This window comes from Trematomus bernacchii, unplaced genomic scaffold (genome assembly GCF_902827165.1).
Source record: "Trematomus bernacchii unplaced genomic scaffold, fTreBer1.1, whole genome shotgun sequence".
NCBI lineage: Eukaryota > Metazoa > Chordata > Actinopteri > Perciformes > Nototheniidae > Trematomus > Trematomus bernacchii.
In genome coordinates this window covers 24,051,375-24,076,609 of record NW_022987739.1, presented here as the reverse complement: position 1 = coordinate 24,076,609, position 25,235 = coordinate 24,051,375, and the positions used below count along the sequence as shown (strand labels likewise).

General features: G+C 44.3%; 1 protein-coding gene and 1 pseudogene across 1 annotated transcript; both read right to left on the bottom strand.

Moving 5' to 3' along the window:
• LOC117495161 overlaps positions 1–25,235 on the bottom strand; it is a 527,883-nt pseudogene that overhangs the window by 30,648 nt on the left and 472,000 nt on the right.
• On the bottom strand, positions 483–2,742 carry LOC117495790 (interferon-induced protein with tetratricopeptide repeats 2-like). Its single transcript, XM_034147318.1, has 2 exons — positions 2,623–2,742; positions 483–2,543 (listed from the first exon to the last, which is right to left on the bottom strand). Exons 1-2 carry the CDS (start codon positions 2,628–2,630, stop codon positions 1,241–1,243), a joined length of 1,311 nt encoding a protein of 436 aa, XP_034003209.1. The 5' UTR covers positions 2,631–2,742; the 3' UTR covers positions 483–1,240.

Sequence of the window (25,235 nt, the reverse complement as noted above, 5' to 3'; positions counted from 1 at the left end):
AATAACTTAGATATCGCTAACAGTTAATGGATATACCATTTATACGTTCATTCTTCCCATATTTCAACAAAGATATGAACGTGGCTTCTTATTCTCATGGTTATTTTTTCCATTCCATACTACATTTCATTTACTGGATTATTCCACTGTGAGTTACACAATGGTGTTTAGTTGGTTCGACAAAGTGTATTCTACTATAAATGAAGTGTGGTTTTGATAAGTGTTTATGAGTGCAGTGCTATTTTTTGCAAGACATATGAGGGGTTTTGCACTTTGGGTAAGTGGTTTTGTGAATCGTGTTTAAAAGTGTTTTGAGAGAATGAGCCAGGTATAGACAGTATACTTTTACTCAGTCCATCTGCAGCCTTTCAGCCTCATTCTGTGGTTCACACACAACACTCTGACATGTTAGAAATAAAGACCCTGATTTAATCAGTCGTGTGTTTTTGGAAGTTGGAAGAAAACAAGGACCAAAGTCATGATTGATGCTTCGGGGATTTTATTTACAGTAAAGTTAAGATAAAACAACACATAATACAAGTACAGCTGTGATTTCAGTTTTCACCGTTCACCATATAACTAGAAGGACATGTGCAAATCTAAAAACATATATTTGATAATGATATATTATTTACATATGCCTCCAATACAATTTTCAATAACAAGTAAATTAATTAACAATTGGGTTCAAACGTTTTAATTCCAAAATTCCAAATCTTCGAAATAATTTAAAGTTACAGCCAAAATTCATCAATAAACACTTAAAAAAAAAATAATTTGATTTTGATTTCATTTTTGCTTCTTTAAAAGTATCCAAATGTTTTGGTTGTAGCTTAAAAGGTTTGAGTTTACAAAGAGTTTATTAGCAAACATTCTGTATATTTCATAGTTTTTGTATTTAACAACTAAGAAACAGCCTAAAAACAGTGCTCAGCTAATTGTTATTCTAAATAGCGTTTGTCTGCTACTAAAGTGTAAAACATAGTTGAAACCTGCCAATGAGACAGTTCAAAATATAACACATTTAGGTCAGTTTTAACGATAAAAGTCTAAAACCAATATAGAAAATGTATGTAACATTTTCAGAGTATGGGTGTTGCTGCCTTGTGTACTACCCGACCAATAGAAGAAAAACAATGTTTTTTCTTATTTACAGCCAATCAATTTATGAGGATGTACAGATTATTTTTACTAATACAATATCTTCTTCTTGGATTTCAAACCATTGCTGTTTAGAACACTACGGCTCTTGCAGGTTTGCCAGAAAATCTATTATTTCTCCGCACATGCTGTCCCTGTGTCTGTCTCTAATCTTCTCCAGAACTTTGATGCTGGCCTCACGAAAGAAGGATTGTTGTGGTATCGCTGCCGCCTTCATGTGATATTGTATTGACATGTTGATATTGTGTTTTTGGAAATTTAAATAATTTGCATACTTGTTGTAAAGCATTTGTTTGTCTGCAAGTTCTAAATCCCTTTCCAGCAGTTCCTGATATTTCTGATCAGCTTTAGCCTGACCATCATGTGACAGTGCGTATATCTGAGCAAGGTCTATTTTCTTCATAAGTGAGGAATCAGGGTAAAGAGCAATCACCTCCTCAAGGAGAAGGATTGCTCTGTCTATCATGCTTTTCTCTGGGTGACTTTCCCCGAAAAAAATGATCTTCCATTTGTAGCAGAGTGTAACACATCTCTTCAGATAACGCTCATCTGGATGGTTCTTCAGAGCCTTCTCTGCCAAATCAATGGCCTCATCAACAGATATATACTTTCTGTAAACCCATAGCAATGGTTTTAAACCACTGTAGCTGCTGACAGGACTTCTCAAAACCTTTGTGGCTAACTCACGTGCTTCATCTTCTATTCTTTCTCCTCTCTGAGCACGTTGATCAAGGTAGTGAGCAGCAAAGTACAAGTTCTCTGGATCCTGTTCTTGAGCAAATCTCATTTTCTCCAAGATGTCATCTTCCAGCCCTGTGCTGCTGTGCATAGAAGCATACATTAAGGCTAAGGCATGGCTAGTGTTCCACTCTCGTATGCCTGGCTGCATCTCGATGGCTCTCTGGAAGTAATCTACAACATGTATTTTGTCTCCACTGACCATCATCAGCGCATAGGCTTTTTCAGCGTAGGTCTCTGGGTGGAGCTCCTCCTGGGATGGAGATGGGTATTTTCTATTGAGGGCGTTGACCTTTGACAGGTAGGCCTCGCTCTCTGCTTGGTTTCCCAGGGAGTGGTGCAGCCAAGCCAGGTTCCCGTAGTTCACCACTAACCAGGGGCCCTCATCTGCGTTTCTCATGTTATTGAAGGGCTCTGTAGCCTTGTTGTAGAAACTTTGGGCGTCTTCACTGAAGCCCAGCCTGTACTGAATGAACCCCCGCAGGTTGTAGATGTGACCCAGCCATCTGTTTCCATTCACGGTGCCAATGTCTAACAAGTTGTCCCTACAACGTAAAAGTAAGGACCTGCTGAGGTCAAGATCCCAGGTGAAGTGGCACTGCAGGGCCTTCAGTCTGGACACCAGTGTTTGACTCTGAGTAGCACTAATACAAAATAACAGTAAAACATATTTTAAAAACGTATGATTTACTTTTATGATGAAATCCAGAATCAGCTACTCACCTCATCATTCAGCTGTTTCCTCAGCTTTGTAGTTCTGTAAATGTTGGGATGGCTTTTGCTCTTGATGCTCTGGTATAAAGTCAGTAATGTGTAGCGTCTGTTTTGCTGTGAAAGATGGGATGTTATGGAGAACGCAGGTTTAAATGCTCACACTGTTGATAAAACAAATGTCAGAGGGGTGGGGGTGCCTTATCTTTTGTTTCCACATTTGAAAAACCAAATTGAAGAGTCATTAAACTGCGTCATATTTTCTGTTCATTTGGGCAAAGTGGGCAAAAGTGTTTTACCTTTAAAGCTATAGGGTCATACCAGAATTGGAGGACATTTAGACGTCACAACTTTTGAAAAATGAACGCTCTATTTCCTAATTTTCTGTTATGTATTTGAGAACAACAGGTAGTAAACACACATTGATTTGGCCAGCTCAGGCATCAATGGTACATATTGTATTACATGTTTTATGTATTGATTTTCAACGGCCCTAAATTGTGGACTACAATTTGAAATCAATTTTAATAATGTATTTGTACCTCTTAATCTAACTATAATTTAAATGTGTTCATTTTGAGTTAATTGTTGAGAAAAAGGGTTAAATGTTTCAACCTTAACATACTTAGGCTCCCTGGGGCCAATAACAAAAAAGAAAATACAGTAATACATTTTAAACATGTAGACTATGCTAACTGATACATACACATTTTATTTAGCTAAAGATGATACATTGTACTGCAGTAATTGCAACTCTGTTACTATTTAGTCTAGTAACAGGGTTGCAAATCAAGGCCAATGTTAGCTTTTAGCTCAGAAATGAATGCCAGCAGCACAATGTAATGTTACTTTCAAGACAAGGACTAACTTAGATATTCAACTAAAGAAAGATAACTTTAAAATGAATCAGTCTGATTCAGATAATAAGAGTAACAGGGATGAGTAGGTTAGACTAGAGGGCCAGACTCCGTCTAGACTGAAATAATAAGAAAAATATGACAAATAGAAAAGAGGACTTATCTTTGGTCTACACATGGCATGTAGCACATGGCTTGATAACGTAATTTTTTTAATATGATTCCGCCATAGGGTTGCGTGCATGTTGAGGGACACACTTTTAGTGTAAAATGGCTCTGACCAATTTGCTGCCCTAGGCAAGATTTTAGCTGGCGCCCCCCACATCAGCCTGAAAATCGTAAAAGATAAAGATCAATAGGGTATCCCGGCTTGATTATTGTAATGCTCTGTTCTCCTACCTCAACAAACCATCAATAAACTGGTTGCAACAGGTCCAAAATACTGCAGCCAGATTGCTCACTCGTTCCAAAAAAACATGCCACATCACTCCGATTCTTTCTGCCCTGCACTGGCTCCCTGTCCATCTCAGAACCCAATTTAAGGTCCTAGTTGTCACAAACGAGCTGAGGACCAAAATGCAACACACGGGAAACCAGGGATAGTCGCTAACCAGCTTTATTTAAGGCAATAAGCTGGTAGGAGACGAAAAGGCAGATAGTAGGCAAAGGGCTGGTCGGGGACAGGCGAGGGTTCCAGGAGAAGGCAAGACGGGAGTCGCAGGTACAGACCGGGTCAGGGAGCAGGCGAGGCAGAATAGTCCGGGTACAGGCAGAGTCAGGAAACAGGCGAGGCAGGCTGGTCAGGGACAGGCAGGGTCGAAACCGGGAGAGCAATCTGGAGGGTAATGCGGGAAAGACTGGCATGCTGCAAAGTACGATCTGGCACTGAGGTGAGAGTGAAGTGGGCCTATATACTAATGGAGCTGATGGGTGTAACAGAGTGAGAGAGAGAGACAGGGTGTGGCTACCAGGTGACTAAGGAATGTTAATGCAGAAAATAGGTGAGTGAGAAAGCAGACTGTGACAGAACCCCCCCCTTAATGGACGGCTCCTGACGTCCAAGACAAAACTACGAGAAAAAAAAAAAAATCAACAAAAAACCTACAGACACAGGGTGGAAGGTGGGGGTATGGGAAAGGTTAGTACTCATCTGAGAATGCTCTCTCGGCCTCCCTCTCCTGGAAATCCTCCCCCTCCTCGACTGAAGACGCCTCCCCCTCCCCCTCGACGAAGCCCCCGGTCTGTAGCCGACGAGTACCCCCCGGCTTAACGCCTGGTTGAGCGTGGGTCCTAGAAGGCTGCTCCGGGTAACGCAGGTGGAAGTCTCGGATGAGTTGAGGGTTGAGGATGTCACGAGCAGGAATCCACTGCCTCTCCTCAGGACCATAGCCCTCCCAGTCCACCAAATATTGAACCCCTCTTCCTCTGCGTCGGGAACGAAGTATACGACGAAGGGTGTAGGTAGGACCCCCATCGATCATCCTAGGGGGTGGTGGTGGAGGAGCGGCGGGAATCATAGGACTCTCCCGGACAGGTTTAATCCTAGAAACGTGGAAGGTGGGATGGATCCTCATGTTCTGGGGCAAACTCAGTCGAACTGCTGCAGGGTTAATGACCTTGACAATCTCGAAGGGTCCAATAAACCTGGGCGCTAATTTCTTAGACTCCACCCAAAGGGGAATGTTCTGAGTGGAAAGCCACACCCTCTGGCCTACCTGGTACACAGGTGCCATGGTGTGTCGGCGGTTCGCTGATGTGGCGTACCGGTTAGCAGACTGAAGCAGAGTTGTTCGAGCCTGCCTCCAAGTCCTCCGACAACGTCTGATGAAAGCCTGGACAGACGGACAGGTAACCTCCTTCTCCAATGCAGAGAACAAAGGGGGTTGAAAACCGTATGCACACTGAAAAGGGGAAAGACCAGTAGCGGAACTGATGAGGGTGTTGTGGGCATACTCCACCCACAGGAGTTGTTTAGACCAGGTCGTTGGATGATCAGAAACCATGCAGCGGAGAGTGGTCTCCATCTCCTGATTCTTCCGTTCGGTCTGGCCATTGGCCTGTGGGTGGAAACCGGAGGTGAGACTGACCGTCGCCCCGATCAGTTCACAAAACTCCCTCCAAAACACAGAGGTGAACTGGGGCCCCCGGTCAGAAACCACATCAGTCGCCAGTCCGTGAAGGCGGAAAACGTGGAGAAGAATAAGTTCTGCCGTCTCCTTAGCTGACGGGATCTTAGGCAGGGGTACGAAATGAGCCATCTTACTGAACCGATCCACCACCGTCAAGATGGCAGTATGTCCGTGGGACGGTGGTAGACCAGTCACAAAGTCCAAAGAAATATGTGACCAAGGGCGACGTGGGACCGGTAATGGATGAAGGAGGCCAGCTGGCGCTTGGTGAGAGGGTTTGTGCCGATTGCACACAGGACAGGCGTTCACAAACTCCCGGGTGTCAGCCTCCAGCGTAGCCCACCAGAACCGTTGCAGGACCATCCCTCTGGTACGTTGAATCCCAGGGTGGCAGGAAAGTCTGGAGCTGTGAGCCCACTGAAGCACCTCAGCCCTCAAAACCTGAGGCACAAACAAACGGTTAAAGGGCCCATGTCATGGCCATTTCCACTGATCATAATTACATTGTTGAGGTATACTAAAATAGATTTATACTGTGCAATTTTCCAAACTCACATTGGTTTCGCATACAGCATCTCTGTCAAGTATGTGTATTCAGCAGTATTCACTCTCTCCACTAAACGACTCGTTGGAGCTCTTGCCCCCCCGTCCCTGTGAGCCTAGTGTGCTCCGATTGGTCAGCTCGGCCACTCTGTTCTGATTAGTCAACCACCAGAGAGGCTCCGCCCATGTCTAACAGTGCTTTTTCCGGCTGCTCTCAGCGGAACATCAGACTTATAATGGCGTCGGTACAGCCGTATATTTTATACGCTAACTAACCGAACTGTACCTACAACTGTTGTTATAGAAGAGTGTGACGGCCCCAGGGCCTTTGTCTTACGATGGGGTGGAGCTGAAGAGGCTAATCAGCGCGATCACGGACACCTGGCCGGAGCCGAGGTGCTAGCCAGCTGCCCGGAGTCACACGGCGGCCCCTCTCTCTCTCCAAAGCAGCTCAGCGATCCTCTCCCCTCGACCACCTATCTCTGCATTTACCACAATAAATGTGCCGTGGTTTTGTAAACTCGTGTATGTCTCCTTGTCTTTCCGTTGTGGCCTACGAGCCGGTCATAACAAAGAGTAAGTTATTTTTACCCGTTATAAACTACTACTGTTTGATGAGAAATCAAATCATGGTTTGCTATATATGAATGATACGTTATAGGAGCAAATAATTCAGGGAAGAAAGGATAGGCCTACTAAGTATTTCCATTAAACTTTATTTTTAGAAATGTACAAAATGAACGTAAATATACATATATACACGGTATATCGTCAATTACTCCCCGTTGTCGGCATCTTGCCTATAGCAGCCGGGGCTTTTTAGGACGATGCCTCAGTGTGGTAGTCCAGTCATGTATTGTCCGGCAGGATCTGGCTGGACGAAATCAAATGCAAATCACAAAATATTAGAGAAACTTAGTTGTTTTAGATTCGTTAGTAGTAGTTGTGGTAGGAGTGTGGATCTATCTAATCAATCTAATGAACAGCTTGCCAGCTAATATGCTAACCTAGCTTTGTTTACCTTGGTAGCTAACACGATATTAACGTTAGCGCGGAGGAACGGCAACTATAATGGAGTGTAATAAAACTACTATGAACAAAAGCTAGTGGTTCATATTAGGCTAGCAATAACGTGTTTATAATTGCAATCTTATACGGGTAGTCTGCTATGTTCGGTCATACAATGTTTCCCGCTAGCATGTATAGCTAGCCTCGTTAGCTATACATGCTATCAGCGTCGGAGGAAAGCCAACTGTAATGTACCGTCCTTTGGGGGTCTGTGAGCGGGCAAAGAGAGGGGATTTCCCCGTTGTCTCTGCTGGAAGTGTGAAATAAACAGAGTCCCCATTTCAGGGACACCTCTTGGAGGTCTCTAGGCCGTCCTTTGGGGGTCTGTGAGCGGGCAAAGAGGGGATTTCCCCGTTGTCTCTGCTGGAAGTGTGAAATAAACAGAGTCCCCATTTCAGGGACACCTCTTGGAGGTCTCTAGGCCGTCCTTTGGGGGTCTGTGAGCGGGCAAAGAGAGGGGATTTCCCCGTTGTCTCTGCTGGAAGTGTGAAATAAACGTAGTTGTTTGATGTTCGTCAGCTTGCCAGCTGGATTACAATGCTAATCTACGTTTGCTAGTTGTTCAGTTGTTCAATATGCTATAGTATAGCATATTGAACAACTGAACAACTAGCAAACGTAGATTAGCATTGTAATGAAAAAAGGACGGTACATTACAGTTGGCCTAATATGAACCACTATCTGTTGTTCATAGTATAGTATAGCAGCTATACTATACTATGAACAACAGATAGTGGTTCATATTAGGCTATCAAGCACATGTTTACAATTGCAATCTTATATGGGTAAAAACAATGTTTTTCCGAGCAAACTCATGTCTAGCTCTTAGTAGCCTTGTTGTTTAGCTCGGTAGCATACACGCTCGGAACGCCAGCTATAATGTAATTACGTTTCGCGACTGACCATACGGTAAATCACCTGGAGTATACTGTATATGAGTATTTTGTGTGTGAATGCAGACATTCTCCTGCTATGAGATACATGTATGTAAGGCCATCTGCTGATATTAGAGTTGATATGGAAACGCTAGCAACTTAGTTAGCACAGTTAGCACTGGCTTAGCAGTCCGAAACATGTTTACACATTTAAACAGTCGTGGTAGATACCTTGTTTGATAAATACACAAATAACAATGCAAACTTACAGGTTGTGTACCCGAATCTTCCCCTGCTCCAAACGGTCCAAACAAACTAGGAATAGCATCGTCCTTCAGTTTCAAATGCTGTGCATATCCGGCCTCAAACTGGGCAATGTTTTGGAAGCTTTCGTCTGTGAAATGCCGCGCACACAGTAACGTTCTTCGAACCTCTGAAGGAATAGTGTTAAAAATAAATTTCAACCACTGACTTCGTCGTGGTTCTTCCGTCGGTAGGACAAACAGCTCAGATTTCTCCTCACATTTCAGGAAACAGGTCCTTGGCAGTGGCATGACTGGATCGATTGTGAACTGAACCAGAGCTTCCAACAGTAAATGTTAGGCTGGCAGAGGGTGCGGCCAGCGCCGCTGGGTGTGGCCATAGCTCTTCGGGATTGGTCCATTTCGTTCCGGGTACCGCCTGACATCAGGCCGTACCCGGAACTAAATGGAAGACTCAAATGGGCAGTGACGTATCTCCAACGAGGCGTTTTGGGGAGGTATTTTCTGTGTTAGAGTTTTACTCGCTACAGGGTGTACTTTGAGGGTTTTGACTCTGCACACCGTTTACATGCATAAAAACCTTCATAACACACAAGGGGACGGGTAATAACCGGAAAAGCATGACATGGGAGCTTTAAGAGGACAAGAACTAGGACCGGGTTGGTCCACCAAAGCGGTCTTAAGCCTCTCCTCAATCTCCCAAGCGAGGACGCCGATCACTCGAGGAGCAGGAAGAATAGTGTCCGGGATACCGCAGGTGTCTCCCTCCCTCCCGAACTGCCGGGACAGAGCGTCGGCCTTCACGTTGCGGTTTCTCTCCGCCGGACTCAATCTCCTCGAAAAGAAAGCACAGGGGTGGAGCTTCTGGTTCTCACCAGAACGTTGCGACAGGATGGCCCCCACCCCTACGTCAGAAGCATCCACCTCCACCACCAACTGACCAGCAGGGTCTGGTACCTGCAGGATAGGAGCCGACGTAAACCGGCTTGAGGTCCTGAAAAGCCTCCTCGGCTGCATGGGACCATCTGAACGTTACCTTGGACGAGGTCAGGGCGGTGAGCGGGGCGGCCACGGTACTGTAGCCACGGATGAACCGTCTGTAAAAGTTAGCGAATCCTAGGAAACGCTGCAGCTCCTTCCGGGAATCAGGAACCCGCCACGAGGTAACCGCTGAAACTTTGGAGGGATCCATCTCCACACTTCCTTGACCCACGATGTAGCCAAGAAAGGCGACCGAAGAAGTGTGAAACTCGCACTTCTCCGTCTTGACGAAAAGCGAGTTCTCCAGAAGTCTCTGGAGGACTGTCGTCCAGATAAACAAAAAGATAACGATCCAACATGTCCCGGAGTACGTCGTTCACCAACGCTTGGAAAACTGCAGGGGCTTTGGTAAGTCCAAATGGCATCACCAGGTACTCGTAATGTCCCGAAGAGGTGTTGAAGGCGGTCTTCCATTCATCCCCCTCACGGATTCGTACCAGGTGATATGCGTTTCGTAGATCCAGCTTAGTGAAGATTGTAGCCCCTTGTAGTAACTCGAACGCTGACGAGATGAGTGGCAGGGGATATCGATTCTTCACCGTGACGTCGTTCAGACCCCGATAGTCAATGCAGGGTCTCAGGGTCTTATCCTTCTTCGCCACAAAAAGAAACCCTGCTCCTGCGGGTGATGTGGAAGGACGAATAATTCCCGCAGCCAGAGAGTCATTGACGTAAGTCTCCATGGATTTCCTCTCCGGTGCCGAAAGCGAGTACAACCGACCCTTGGGTGGAACTGCGCCTGGATGTAGGTCAATGGCACAGTCATAGGGCCGATGAGGTGGGAGAGATGTCGCCTTAGTCTTGCGAAAGACCTCCTTAAAATCCAAATATTCTGCCGGAACCCCTGTGACATCCGGAACCAGGTTCATATCCACAGATAGTTGAGGTGCGGCGGCCTGCTTGAGGCAAACCTGATGTCAGGAGGAACTCCAACCAAGGATGGACCCAGTTGCCCAGTCAATGTTCGGGTTGTGGCGGCGGAGCCATGGATAACCCAAAATCAGAGGAATTTGGGGGGACCGTAGTACATGAAACTGGATAGTCTCATGGTGGTTCCCCGACATGAGCATATGGACCGGTGTCGTCTGGTGTGTCACCGTTCCCAGCAGGTGACCATCCAAAGCATTAGCCGGTACCGGCTGGGGCAACTGAACCTGTTGAATGCCCAGCTGTAGTGCGAGCTCCTCGTCAATGATGCTGACATCTGATCCGGAGTCGATAAAAACAGCCAGAGCCTGAGATTTGCCTGTCAGGAGAAGTCGAGCATGGCACAAGGGTCTTCCATTGGGGATCAGCTCAGAGGTTTGGCCCACCAGTATACTCCCCATTACTGATGAGCTCTGCCTTTTCCCGGACAACAGGAAACAAAATGTCCAGCCTGACCACAGTAAAGGCATAGATTACCTCTTCGACGTAATTCCTTCTCTTCAGAGGTAAGACTGGTACAACCCACTTGCATGGGCTCGACCTCCCCGTACCGTGAGTCAGAGTAGAGGTGGGAATTCTCCGCCGAAACCGGAAGTCGAAATCTCCCGGAAACCGGAAGTTGTTGTCGGGCTGCTCACATCTGTTGCTCTCCTCTCCGTGTCTGAATTTGTCTGTCAATCCGAGAGGTGAGCTCGATCAACCCATCCAAGGAAGCAGGGAGATCATAGGAAACCAGCTCATCTCTCATATAATCTGCTAATCCTCTCAGATATGCGTCACATTGCGCCGGCTCATTCCAGCTACTGCGGCGGCTGCTGGTGCGGAAGTCAATAGCGTAATTTACCACCGTGCCGGAACCCTGGCTCAAGCTCAGCAGACCTCCGGCAGCATCGGAACCCAGACGAACGGAACCGAACACCTTCCGCATCTCCGCGGAAAATGCAACAAAAGAGGCGCAGGCTGGAGTCTGCTGCTCCCACTCTGCAGTACCCCATAAACGGGCTTTCCCCGTCAAATGATTAATGGTGAAAGCTACGCGAGCCGCCTCGGAGGCAAAGGTGTGTGGCTGCAGTGAAAACAATATGGAACAGTTTGTGAGAAAAGGACTGCATCCCTCAGGCTCACCAGCGTAGCGTTCCGGAGTTCCCACACGAGGCTCCGGAGCGTATCCAGTCGGTCCAGAGGCTGGAGTGAACATCGGAGCTGCGGGCAGAGGGACGGTAGCAGCCATGCTAGCGGCTAGCTGTTGTACGGTGGCGGCCATCTGCTGCATCTGGGAGGTCAGGTAAGCCAGCGTTTGTCCCTGGGTTGAGGTTGCCTGGTGGGTCTCGGTAGCTAAGATAGCTATCGTGACCTCCTGTCTTTGGATGGCTTCCTCAACCCTCTCAAAGCGGTCTCTAGGAGACCCGGTGTTTGCTTGGTCCATTTCTGGCCAGATCGTTCTGTCACAAACGAGCTGAGGACCAAAATGCAACACACGGGAAACCAGGGATAGTCGGTAACCAGCTTTATTTAAGGCAATAAGCTGGTAGGAGACGAAAAGGCAGATAGTAGGCAAAGGGCTGGTCGGGGACAGGCGAGGGTTCCAGGAGAAGGCAAGACGGGAGTCGCAGGTACAGACCGGGTCAGGGAGCAGGCGAGGCAGAATAGTCCGGGTACAGGCAGGGTCAGGAAACAGGCGAGGCAGGCTGGTCAGGGACAGGCAGGGTCGAAACCGGGAGAGCAATCTGGAGGGTAATGCGGGAAAGACTGGCATGCTGCAAAGTACGATCTGGCACTGAGGTGAAAGTGAAGTGGGCCTATATACTAATGGAGCTGATGGGTGTAACAGAGTGAGAGAGAGAGACAGGGTGTGGCTACCAGGTGATAAGGGAATGCTCTGGTTTTTGGACAAAATTAACATGGGATCACTCCCGTCACCGGACGTACTTCGTCTCACTGGAATATTAACGGTCATAGTGAATATAAAATCGTCCCCATGTATCCGGCCAATGACGGGAGAGTTTTGAAAGAGACAAAACACTGTTCCATACATTTAAAAACACTTAAACAATTAAACAATGTTTACCCCAGGATTCAGGCACCTTCCCTGGCTTGTAAAGTGCAGTTATGCGCCCTGGAGGTATTGCACTATTTACAAAATGTATACCCAGGATTCAGGCACCTTCCCTGGCTTGTAAAGTGCAGTTATGCGCCCTGGAGGTATTGCACTATTTACAAAATGTATACCCAGGATTCAGGCACCTTCCCTGGCTTGTAAAGTGCAGTTATGCGCCCTGGAGGTATTGTACTATTTACAAAATGTAGCACTCTGTTTATTTCACACCTCCAGGAGAGACCAGGGGGAAATCACCTCTCTCTGCCCGCTCACAGAGCCCCGAAGGACGGACTAGAGACCTCCAGCAGCAGTCCCTAACAGTGGGACTCTGCACCTCCAGGAGAGACCAGGGGGAAATCACCTCTCTCTGCCCGCTCACAGAGCCCCCAAGGACGGACTAGAGACCTCCAGCAGCACTCCCTAACAGTGGGACTCTGTGTATTTCACACCTCCAGGGCGGAGACCGTGAAAATCACCTATATTTGCCCGCTCACCGAGCCCCGAAGGACGGACTAATTACCTCCAGCATGTTCCCCTAACAGTGGGACTCTGTGTATGTCACACCTCCAGGGCGGAGACCGTGAAAATCACCTATATTTGCCCGCTCACAGAGCCCCGAAGGACGGACTAGAGACCTCCAGCAGCACTCCCTAACAGTGGGACTCTACACCTCCAGGAGAGACCAGGGGGAAATCACCTCTCTCTGCCCGCTCACAGAGCCCCCAAGGACGGACTAGAGACCTCCAGCATGTCCCCATAACAGTGGCACCTCCATAACCTTGCACACCGTGAGTCCCCGGGCCCCCACAGTTAAGCACTCCCCCACGGACTAAACACAGGTATTCACACCCACCAGAACCTCGTGCCCCTGGTGACCCTACAAGGGGGGTGGTTTTTATGGTGCTTCTATGTCCGCCCATCAGAATTCATATTCGTCCTTCTTCACGGCACCACCCCCCCTTCTGTGGAGGGTATTCTCGTGCCCCTGGTGACCCTAAAGGGGGTGGATTTTGTGGTGCTTTTATGTCCGCCCATCAGCATCCAAATTCGGCCTTCTTATTGGCACCACCACCCCCCTTCTGGGCTGGAGGTTCAAACACTTTAACTTTTGTTCACCCTCCTCTGGCTTACACCTCCTCCGCCAACACTTGAGCGCTCATCACAGGGTTCAGCACCAAGGAGAGTGCCTCCCCGGTGCTGATGGAAAGTGGCACTTTATCTGCCCCTGGTAACCATCAAGGTTATTGTTTTTTTTTTTTTTATTATTTTATTTGAACAAAAACCACAGTACACACAGCCTAAAACATCAACTATTTACACGTTGCAGGAACAAAAACCACAGTACACACAGCCTAAAACATCAACTATTTACACGTAGCAGCTAGGTTGGTACAACTGCTAAGCAGCTAGAACAATAGCTTACGTCAGGAGAGTAACATGGAGCACTTGCTGCTATACAGACAAGACGAACTGGCACTGACCAAGGAAACAGCACAGACTAAATACACAGGTGAGGAGTAATGATTAGGGACAGCTGAGGCTCATTGAGGCCAGGCAGGTGATTAACAGGGAGCGAAAATACACAGGTGAGGGAGTGAGGCGATCAGCCAGGGCCAGGATGTGACAAGTATGGCATTTTGAAACATGATGTGCAACCATTTTTACTGTAATTTGTGTGCATTTTGTTGTTAACTAAGATGATGTTATGATTTTTTTGTTGTTGGTATGCACGTCGTGGACGCTTTGGACATACCTGGAGAAGGAAGAAATGGGTCTTCGGAATGATGGGAGTTAAAGACAAAAGGCGGAGACTAGTGTTGAAACTAGTGGAGAAACGATCAAGATGCCACCTTGTCCCTCTGATTAGACGGCATGTTAAGTCAGGAAGTAGCATTATTAGTGATGAGTGGAGGGCGTACAGGAGAGTGCTGAGTAACATGGGGTACAACCACTACACCATAAACCACAGCAGGTGGTTTGTGAACCCGCAGACTGGCAGTCATACCCAACAGAAAGAGCTTGGTCGACCGTCAAAGGACATGTCCGTAGACTGAGAGGAAACCGTACAGAGAGTTTGTTGGAAGAACACCTCAAAGTTCTTGAATGGTCATCTTGGCTTGGCTCTGGTCACCCTGATGGACTGCTTGGACGCTTGTTCAAGGATATACACAAAGCCTTTCCAGTCTGAGTACCATTATGTCTTACCAAGTCTTTCATTTATGTCTGAGAAAAGCTTTTATTTTTAAATATGTGTATCAGTCATACTAAATAGTAATTATTTTGAGTCCTGATTTTCTTATAAATGTTAGTAACTCATTAATAAATGGTGATTTGTTTTACACTTTACAATAAGACTCCCTTTTACCAATGATAAATGGTTGTGACTCATTAATAAATGGGAATGTATTTTACACTTTACAAGGCTCCCTTTTGGCAGTTATAAATGTTAGTAACTCATTCATAAATGGTCATAAAGAGATGCCAAGAAACATCAAGATGGAAGGGGGAGAATCAACTCAGTGAACAACAGATACCAAGGATGCTGGCTGATGAAGAAGACAAAGTAAGCTAGGTAGCCAATATAAGGCTTGGCAGTACAGATAAATGTGGGCTCACTATTTGGCAAGCAACCGGTCACAGTTGCCCTGTTTATCTCATGTCTTATAAAAGCTTATTAATGATTTATAAAGTGTTTACAACCTAATTAATAAATGAATTACAAACTATTCGTAAACCCTTTATGAGGGTAGTCTTATTGTAAAGTGGTACCAATATGGATATATACCTCCACCATTAAACTGTAATATTCTGCACATTTCTTATACTATCTACATACATCTTATAAGAGTATAATACATATGTATAATATCAGTTAAAATAAGTGCTTAAACATAGTTAACATTGCAGGAGTACTTTGTCAGGTTTAATATTTATCTGTAGATACCCCCAAAGCTTTTTTCTTACTCAACAGAAGACCTTAACCTAAAGTATTCTTCAATGTTTAACTAAAGCCTTATTAGTTTGTCTGTTTTGCACATCCTCCTATTAATATCTAATAATAAAAATAATAAAATTCAATAACGTGCTTTAACCACTAGGTGTCCCTTTCTATCAGCTGTGCACCGTTATGGTGTAAATACAGCCTATCTACCAATTGGATCAAATATAAAAGTCAGCCAAATTAGTGTTGATACTGCAAGGAGACGTATTGTGTGAAAAGAAATCTAAGATGTTGTTTAATTGCTGATATAATCATGATCCACGTCACATTTTCAGTTTTGGCGGCAGTTCTTCCTGTTTGTCTAGAAGTCTTCTCATCAGGGCTCTATAAATAGCGAACTACGGCAGATATGTAATATTTAATGCAGCCGAACCGTGTATTACAATGCTGTTATGTGATGACTTTCAAAGAGAAAAGCAAGCACACTCGGAATAAAGTATTATTTTATTTTTAAAAAATGTTTTCGGATTTCACATCGCATAAACACCAAATCCCAACGTGCATTGCGGCTAAACCATCCAATCACCGAGCTGAGGATCTTGCCTACGTCTGTTTCCGGTATTGTTTATGATGGATGTATTTAGTTATACACACATTCCTTCGCATTTAAATTTAAATTTACATTAAAGTATTTCGTGAGGCCTTCTAAAATGTTTTTAAATATAACTACGGTTCTAGTTGAAGAGTTTGTAAATTAACATGAACCCAAACTGTTGCCTGGCAACGCAATCGCACAACGTCACGTCCGTTAATTCCACACACATGGATTAACATCTTCACGTCTCCCAGCATTGGTAAATCGTCACGTTCACGTCTTGCCGTGATACCGGGTTGTGTGCAACATGCATCTCAGCACATCGTTATTATGCTTCGGATCTCTCTAAGAGTGATGAATTGTTTGCCAAAACCAAGTTTGTAACTGCTGCTACCTGTACCCTAACCCTTTTTCTCAGTCCTTCAGATAAACAACAAAGACATAGTGATTAGTCAGTGTCTGTGTTGCATAAAAGTAAGTTTACCACAGTAAATTGTGCAGGATTTTTGTACAGTTATAGTATGCAACATGCCAACAATTCAATTACAGTAATGAAGTAAATACGTTTCACGCAACAGATATATCTTGATATATCATGAATTATGCAGAGTAGACAAGAGACACTCTATATAGAGACTAGAAACACTCTCTATAGAGACTAGAGACACTCTATATAGAGACTAGAGAAACTCTCTATAGAGACTAGAGACACTCTCTATAGAGACTAGAGACACACTCTATAGAGACTAGAGACACTCTCTATAGAGACTAGAGACACGCTCTATAGAGACTAGAGACACTCTCTATAGAGACTAGAGACACTCTATATAGAGACTAGAGACACACTCTATAGAGACTAGAGACACTCTCTATAGAGACTAGAGACACACTCTATAGAGACTAGAGACACTCTCTATAGAGACTAGAGACACGCTCTATAGAGACTAGAGACACTCTCTATAGAGACTAGAGACACGCTCTATAGAGACTAGAGACACTCAATATAGAGACTAGAGACACACTCTATACAGACTAGAGAAACACTCTATAGAAACTAGAGACACACTCTATATAGACTAGAGACACTCTATATAGAGACTAGAGACACACTCTATAGAGACTAGAGACACACTCTATAGAGACTAGAGACACTCTCTATAGAGACTAGAGACATGCTCTATAGAGACTAGAGACACTCTCTATAGAGACTAGAGACACTCTATATAGAGACTAGAGACACTCTCTATAGAGACTAGAGACACTCTATATAGAGACTAGAGACACACTCTATAGAGACTAGAGACACTCTCTATAGAGACTAGAGACACACTCTGTAGAGACTAGAGACACACTCTATATAGACTAGAGACACTCTCTATAGAGACTAGAGACACGCACTATAGAGACTAGAGACACGCTCTATAGAGACTAGAGACACGCTCTATAGAGACTAGAGACACACTCTATATAGACTAGAGACACACTCTATAGAGACTTGAGACACACTCTATAGAGACTAGAGACACACTCTGTAGAGACTAGAGACACACTCTATAGAGACTAGAGACACTCTCTATAGAGACTAGAGACACGCTCTATAGAGACTAGAGACACTCTCTATAGAGACTAGAGACACTCTCTATAGAGACTAGAGACACACTCTATAGAGACTAGAGACACACTCTATAGAGACTAGAGACACTCTCTATAGAGACTAGAGACACGCTCTATAGAGACTAGAGACACTCTCTATAGAGACTAGAGACACTCTCTATAGAGACTAGAGACACTCTCTATAGAGACTAGAGACACTCTATAGAGACTAGAGACACTCTCTATAGAGACTAGAGACACACTCTATAGAGACTAGAGACACTCAATATAGAGACTAGAGCCACACTCTATAGAGACTAGAGACACACTCTGTAGAGACTAGAGACACGCTCTATAGAGACTAGAGACACGCTCTATAGAGACTAGAGACACACTCTATATAGACTAGAGACACACTCTATAGAGACTAGAGACACGCTCTATAGAGACTAGAGACACGCTCTATAGAGACTAGAGACACGCTCTATAGAGACTAGAGACACTCTCTATAGAGACTAGAGACACTCTCTATAGAGACTAGAGACACACTCTATAGAGACTAGAGACACGCTCTATAGAGACTAGTGACACGCTCTATAGAGACTAGAGACACTCTCTATAGAGAGACACGCTCTATAGAGACTAGAGACACTCTCTATAGAGACTAGAGACGCGCTCTATAGAGACTAGAGACACGCTCTATAGAGACTAGAGACACTCTCTATAGAGACTATAGACACACTCTATAGAGACTAGAGACACGCTCTATAGAGACTAGTGACACGCTCTATAGAGACTAGAGACACTCTCTATAGAGAGACACGCTCTATAGAGACTAGAGACACTCTCTATAGAGACTAGAGACGCGCTCTATAGAGACTAGAGACACGCTCTATAGAGACTAGAGACACTCTCTATAGAGACTAGAGACACTCTCTATAGAGACTAGAGACACACTCTATAGAGACTAGAGACACACTCTATAGAGACTAGAGACACTCTCTATAGAGACTAGAGACACGCTCTATAGAGACTAGAGACACTCTCTATAGAGACTAGAGACAATCTATATAGAGACTAGAGACACTCTCTATAGAGACTAGAGACACTCTATATAGAGACTAGAGACACACTCTATAGAGACTAGAGACACTCTCTATAGAGACTAGAGACACACTCTGTAGAGACTAGAGACACACTCTATATAGACTAGAGACACTCTCTATAGAGACTAGAGACACACACTATAGAGACTAGAGACACGCTCTATAGAGACTAGAGACACGCTCTGTAGAGACTAGAGACACACTCTATATAGACTAGAGACACTCTCTATAGAGACTAGAGACACACACTATAGAGACTAGAGACACGCTCTATAGAGACTAGAGACACGCTCTATAGAGACTAGAGACAGACTCTATATAGACTAGAGACACACTCTATAGAGACTAGAGACACGCTCTATAGAGACTAGAGACACTCTCTATAGAGACTAGAGAAACTCTCTATAGAGACTAGAGACACACTCTATAGAGACTAGAGACACACTCTATAGAGACTAGAGACACTCTCTATAGAGACTAGAGACACTCTCTATAGAGACTAGAGACACTCTCTATAGAGACTAGAGACACACTCTATAGAGACTAGAGACACACTCTATAGAGACTAGAGACACTCTCTATAGAGACTAGAGACACGCTCTATAGAGACTAGAGACACTCTCTATAGAGACTAGAGACACTCTCTATAGAGACTAGAGACACTCTATATAGAGACTAGAGACACTCTCTATAGAGACTAGAGACACACTCTATAGAGACTAGAGACACTCTCTATAGAGACTAGAGACACGCTCTATAGAGACTAGAGACACTCAATATAGAGACTAGAGACACACTCTATAGAGACTAGAGACACACTCTGTGTAGAGACTAGAGACACACTCTATATAGACTAGAGACACTCTCTATAGAGACTAGAGACACACACTATAGAGACTAGAGACACGCTCTATAGAGACTAGAGACACGCTCTATAGAGACTAGAGACACACTCTATATAGACTAGAGACACACTCTATAGAGACTAGAGACACGCTCTATAGAGACTAGAGACACGCTCTATAGAGACTAGAGACACTCTCTATAGAGACTAGAGACACACTCTGTAGAGACTAGAGACACACTCTATATAGACTAGAGACACTCTCTATAGAGACTAGAGACACACACTATAGAGACTAGAGACACGCTCTATAGAGACTAGAGACACGCTCTATAGAGACTAGAGACACACTCTATATAGACTAGAGACACACTCTATAGAGACTAGAGACACGCTCTATAGAGACTAGAGACACGCTCTATAGAGACTAGAGACACGCTCTTTAGAGACTAGAGACACTCTCTATAGAGACTAGAGACACTCTCTATAGAGACTAGAGACATACTCTATAGAGACTAGAGACATGCTCTATAGAGACTAGAGACACGCTGTATAGAGACTAGAGACACTCTCTATAGAGAGACACGCTCTATAGAGACTAGAGACACTCTCTATAGAGACTAGAGACGCGCTCTATAGAGACTAGAGACACGCTCTATAGAGACTAGAGACACTCTCTATAGAGACTAGAGACACTCTCTATAGAGACTAGAGACACACTCTATAGAGACTAGAGACACGCTCTATAGAGACTAGAGACACTCTCTATAGAGACTAGAGACACTCTCTATAGAGACTAGAGACACGCTCTATAGAGACTAGAGACACTCTCTATAGAGACTAGAGACACTCTATATAGAGACTAGAGACACACTCTATATAGACTAGACACACGCTCAATAGAGACTAGAGACACACTCTATATAGACTAGAGACACACTCTATAGAGACTAGAGACACGCTCTATAGAGACTAGAGACACGCTCTATAGAGACTAGAGAGACACTCTCTATAGAGACTAGAGACACTCTATAGAGACTAGAGACACACTCTATAGAGACTAGAGACACGCTCTATAGAGACTAGAGACACACTCTATAGAGACTAGAGACACTCTCTATAGAGACTAGAGACACACTCTATAGAGACTAGAGACACACTCTATAGAGACTAGAGACACACTCTATAGAGACTAGAGACACTCTCTATAGAGACTAGAGACACTCTATAGAGACTACACTCTATAGAGACTAGAGACACTCTATAGAGACTAGAGACACTCTCTATAGAGACTAGAGACACACTCTATAGAGACTAGAGACACTCAATATAGAGACTAGAGCCACACTCTATAGAGACTAGAGACACACTCTGTAGAGACTAGAGACACGCTCTATAGAGACTAGAGACACGCTCTATAGAGACTAGAGACACACTCTATATAGACTAGAGACACACTCTATAGAGACTAGAGACACGCTCTATAGAGACTAGAGACACGCTCTATAGAGACTAGAGACACGCTCTATAGAGACTAGAGACACTCTCTATAGAGACTAGAGACACTCTCTATAGAGACTAGAGACACACTCTATAGAGACTAGAGACACGCTCTATAGAGACTAGTGACACGCTCTATAGAGACTAGAGACACTCTCTATAGAGAGACACGCTCTATAGAGACTAGAGACACTCTCTATAGAGACTAGAGACGCGCTCTATAGAGACTAGAGACACGCTCTATAGAGACTAGAGACACTCTCTATAGAGACTAGAGACACACTCTATAGAGACTAGAGACACGCTCTATAGAGACTAGTGACACGCTCTATAGAGACTAGAGACACTCTCTATAGAGAGACACGCTCTATAGAGACTAGAGACACTCTCTATAGAGACTAGAGACGCGCTCTATAGAGACTAGAGACACGCTCTATAGAGACTAGAGACACTCTCTATAGAGACTAGAGACACTCTCTATAGAGACTAGAGACACACTCTATAGAGACTAGAGACACACTCTATAGAGACTAGAGACACTCTCTATAGAGACTAGAGACACGCTCTATAGAGACTAGAGACACTCTCTATAGAGACTAGAGACAATCTATATAGAGACTAGAGACACTCTCTATAGAGACTAGAGACACTCTATATAGAGACTAGAGACACACTCTATAGAGACTAGAGACACTCTCTATAGAGACTAGAGACACACTCTGTAGAGACTAGAGACACACTCTATATAGACTAGAGACACTCTCTATAGAGACTAGAGACACACACTATAGAGACTAGAGACACGCTCTATAGAGACTAGAGACACGCTCTGTAGAGACTAGAGACACACTCTATATAGACTAGAGACACTCTCTATAGAGACTAGAGACACACACTATAGAGACTAGAGACACGCTCTATAGAGACTAGAGACACGCTCTATAGAGACTAGAGACACACTCTATATAGACTAGAGACACACTCTATAGAGACTAGAGACACGCTCTATAGAGACTAGAGACACTCTCTATAGAGACTAGAGAAACTCTCTATAGAGACTAGAGACACACTCTATAGAGACTAGAGACACACTCTATAGAGACTAGAGACACTCTCTATAGAGACTAGAGACACTCTCTATAGAGACTAGAGACACTCTCTATAGAGACTAGAGACACACTCTATAGAGACTAGAGACACACTCTATAGAGACTAGAGACACTCTCTATAGAGACTAGAGACACGCTCTATAGAGACTAGAGACACTCTCTATAGAGACTAGAGACACTCTCTATAGAGACTAGAGACACTCTATATAGAGACTAGAGACACACTCTATAGAGACTAGAGACACGCTCTATAGAGACTAGAGACACTCTCTATAGAGACTAGAGACACGCTCTATAGAGAGACACGCTCTATAGAGACTAGAGACACTCTCTATAGAGACTAGAGACGCGCTCTATAGAGACTAGAGACACGCTCTATAGAGACTAGAGACACTCTCTATAGAGACTAGAGACACTCTCTATAGAGACTAGAGACACACTCTATAGAGACTAGAGACACGCTCTATAGAGACTAGAGACACTCTCTATAGAGACTAGAGACACGCTCTATAGAGACTAGAGACACTCTCTATAGAGACTAGAGACACTCTATATAGAGACTAGAGACACACTCTATATAGACTAGACACACGCTCAATAGAGACTAGAGACACACTCTATATAGACTAGAGACACACTCTATAGAGACTAGAGACACGCTCTATAGAGACTAGAGACACGCTCTATAGAGACTAGAGAGACACTCTCTATAGAGACTAGAGACACTCTATAGAGACTAGAGACACACTCTATAGAGACTAGAGACACGCTCTATAGAGACTAGAGACACACTCTATAGAGACTAGAGACACTCTCTATAGAGACTAGAGACACACTCTATAGAGACTAGAGACACACTCTATAGAGACTAGAGACACACTCTATAGAGACTAGAGACACTCTCTATAGAGACTAGAGACACTCTATAGAGACTACACTCTATAGAGACTAGAGACACTCTCTATAGAGACTAGAGACACTCTCTATAGAGACTAGAGACACTCTCTATAGAGACACTCTCTATAGAGACTAGAGACACACTCTATAGAGACTAGAGACACGCTCTATAGAGACTAGATACACGCTCTATAGAGACTAGAGACACGCTCTATAGAGACTAGAGACACTCTCTATAGAGACTAGAGACACTCTCTATAGAGACTAGAGACACTCTATATAGAGACTAGAGACACTCTCTATAGAGACTAGAGACACACTCTATAGAGACTAGAGGCACTCTCTATAGAGACTAGAGACACGCTCTATAGAGACTAGAGACACTCAGTATAGAGACTAGAGACACACTCTATAGAGACTAGAGACACACTCTGTAGAGACTAGAGACACACTCTATATAGACTAGAGACACTCTCTATAGAGACTAGAGACACACACTATAGAGACTAGAGACACGCTCTATAGAGACTAGAGACACGCTCTATAGAGACTAGAGACACACTCTATATAGACTAGAGACACACTCTATAGAGACTAGAGACACGCTCTATAGAGACTAGAGACACGCTCTATAGAGACTAGAGACACTCTCTATAGAGACTAGAGACACTCTCTATAGAGACTAGAGACACACTCTATAGAGACTAGAGACATGCTCTATAGAGACTAGAGACACGCTGTATAGAGACTAGAGACACTCTCTATAGAGAGACACGCTCTATAGAGACTAGAGACACTCTCTATAGAGACTAGAGACACACACTATAGAGACTAGAGACACGCTCTATAGAGACTAGAGACACGCTCTATAGAGACTAGAGACACACTCTATATAGACTAGAGACACACTCTATAGAGACTAGAGATACGCTCTATAGAGACTAGAGACACTCTCTATAGAGACTAGAGACACACACTATAGAGACTAGAGACACGCTCTATAGAGACTAGAGACACTCTCTATAGAGACTAGAGACACACACTATAGAGACTAGAGACACGCTCTATAGAGACTAGAGACACGCTCTATAGAGACTAGAGACACACACTATAGAGACTAGAGACACACTCTATATAGACTAGAGACACTCTCTATAGAGACTAGAGACACACACTATAGAGACTAGAGACACGCTCTATAGAGACTAGAGACACTCTCTATAGAGACTAGAGACACACACTATAGAGACTAGAGACACGCTCTATAGAGACTAGAGACACGCTCTATAGAGACTAGAGACACACACTATAGAGACTAGAGACACACTCTATATAGACTAGAGACACTCTCTATAGAGACTAGAGACACACACTATAGAGACTAGAGACACGCTCTATAGAGACTAGAGACACGCTCTATAGAGACTAGAGACACGCTCTATATAGACTAGAGACACTCTCTATAGAGACTAGAGACACACACTATAGAGACTAGAGACACGCTCTATAGAGACTAGAGACACGCTCTATAGAGACTAGAGACACACTCTATATAGACTAGAGACACACTCTATAGAGACTAGAGACACGCTCTATAGAGACTAGAGACACGCTCTATAGAGACTAGAGACACGCTCTATAGAGACTAGAGACACTCTCTATAGAGACTAGAGACACTCTCTATAGAGACTAGAGACACACTCTATAGAGACTAGAGACATGCTCTATAGAGACTAGAGACACGCTGTATAGAGACTAGAGACACTCTCTATAGAGAGACACGCTCTATAGAGACTAGAGACACTCTCTATAGAGACTAGAGACGCGCTCTATAGAGACTAGAGACACGCTCTATAGAGACTAGAGACACTCTCTATAGAGACTAGAGACACTCTCTATAGAGACTAGAGACACGCTCTATAGAGACTAGAGACACTCTCTATAGAGACTAGAGACACGCTCTATATAGACTAGAGACACTCTCTATAGAGACTAGAGACACGCTGTATAGAGACTAGAGACACTCTCTATAGAGACGAGAGACACTCTATATAGAGACTAGAGACACACTCTATAGAGACTAGAGACACGCTCTATAGAGACTAGAGACACTCTCTATAGAGACTAGAGACACTCTATATAGAGACTAGAGACACACTCTATATAGACTAGACACACGCTCAATAGAGACTAGAGACACACTCTATATAGACTAGAGACACACTCTATAGAGACTAGA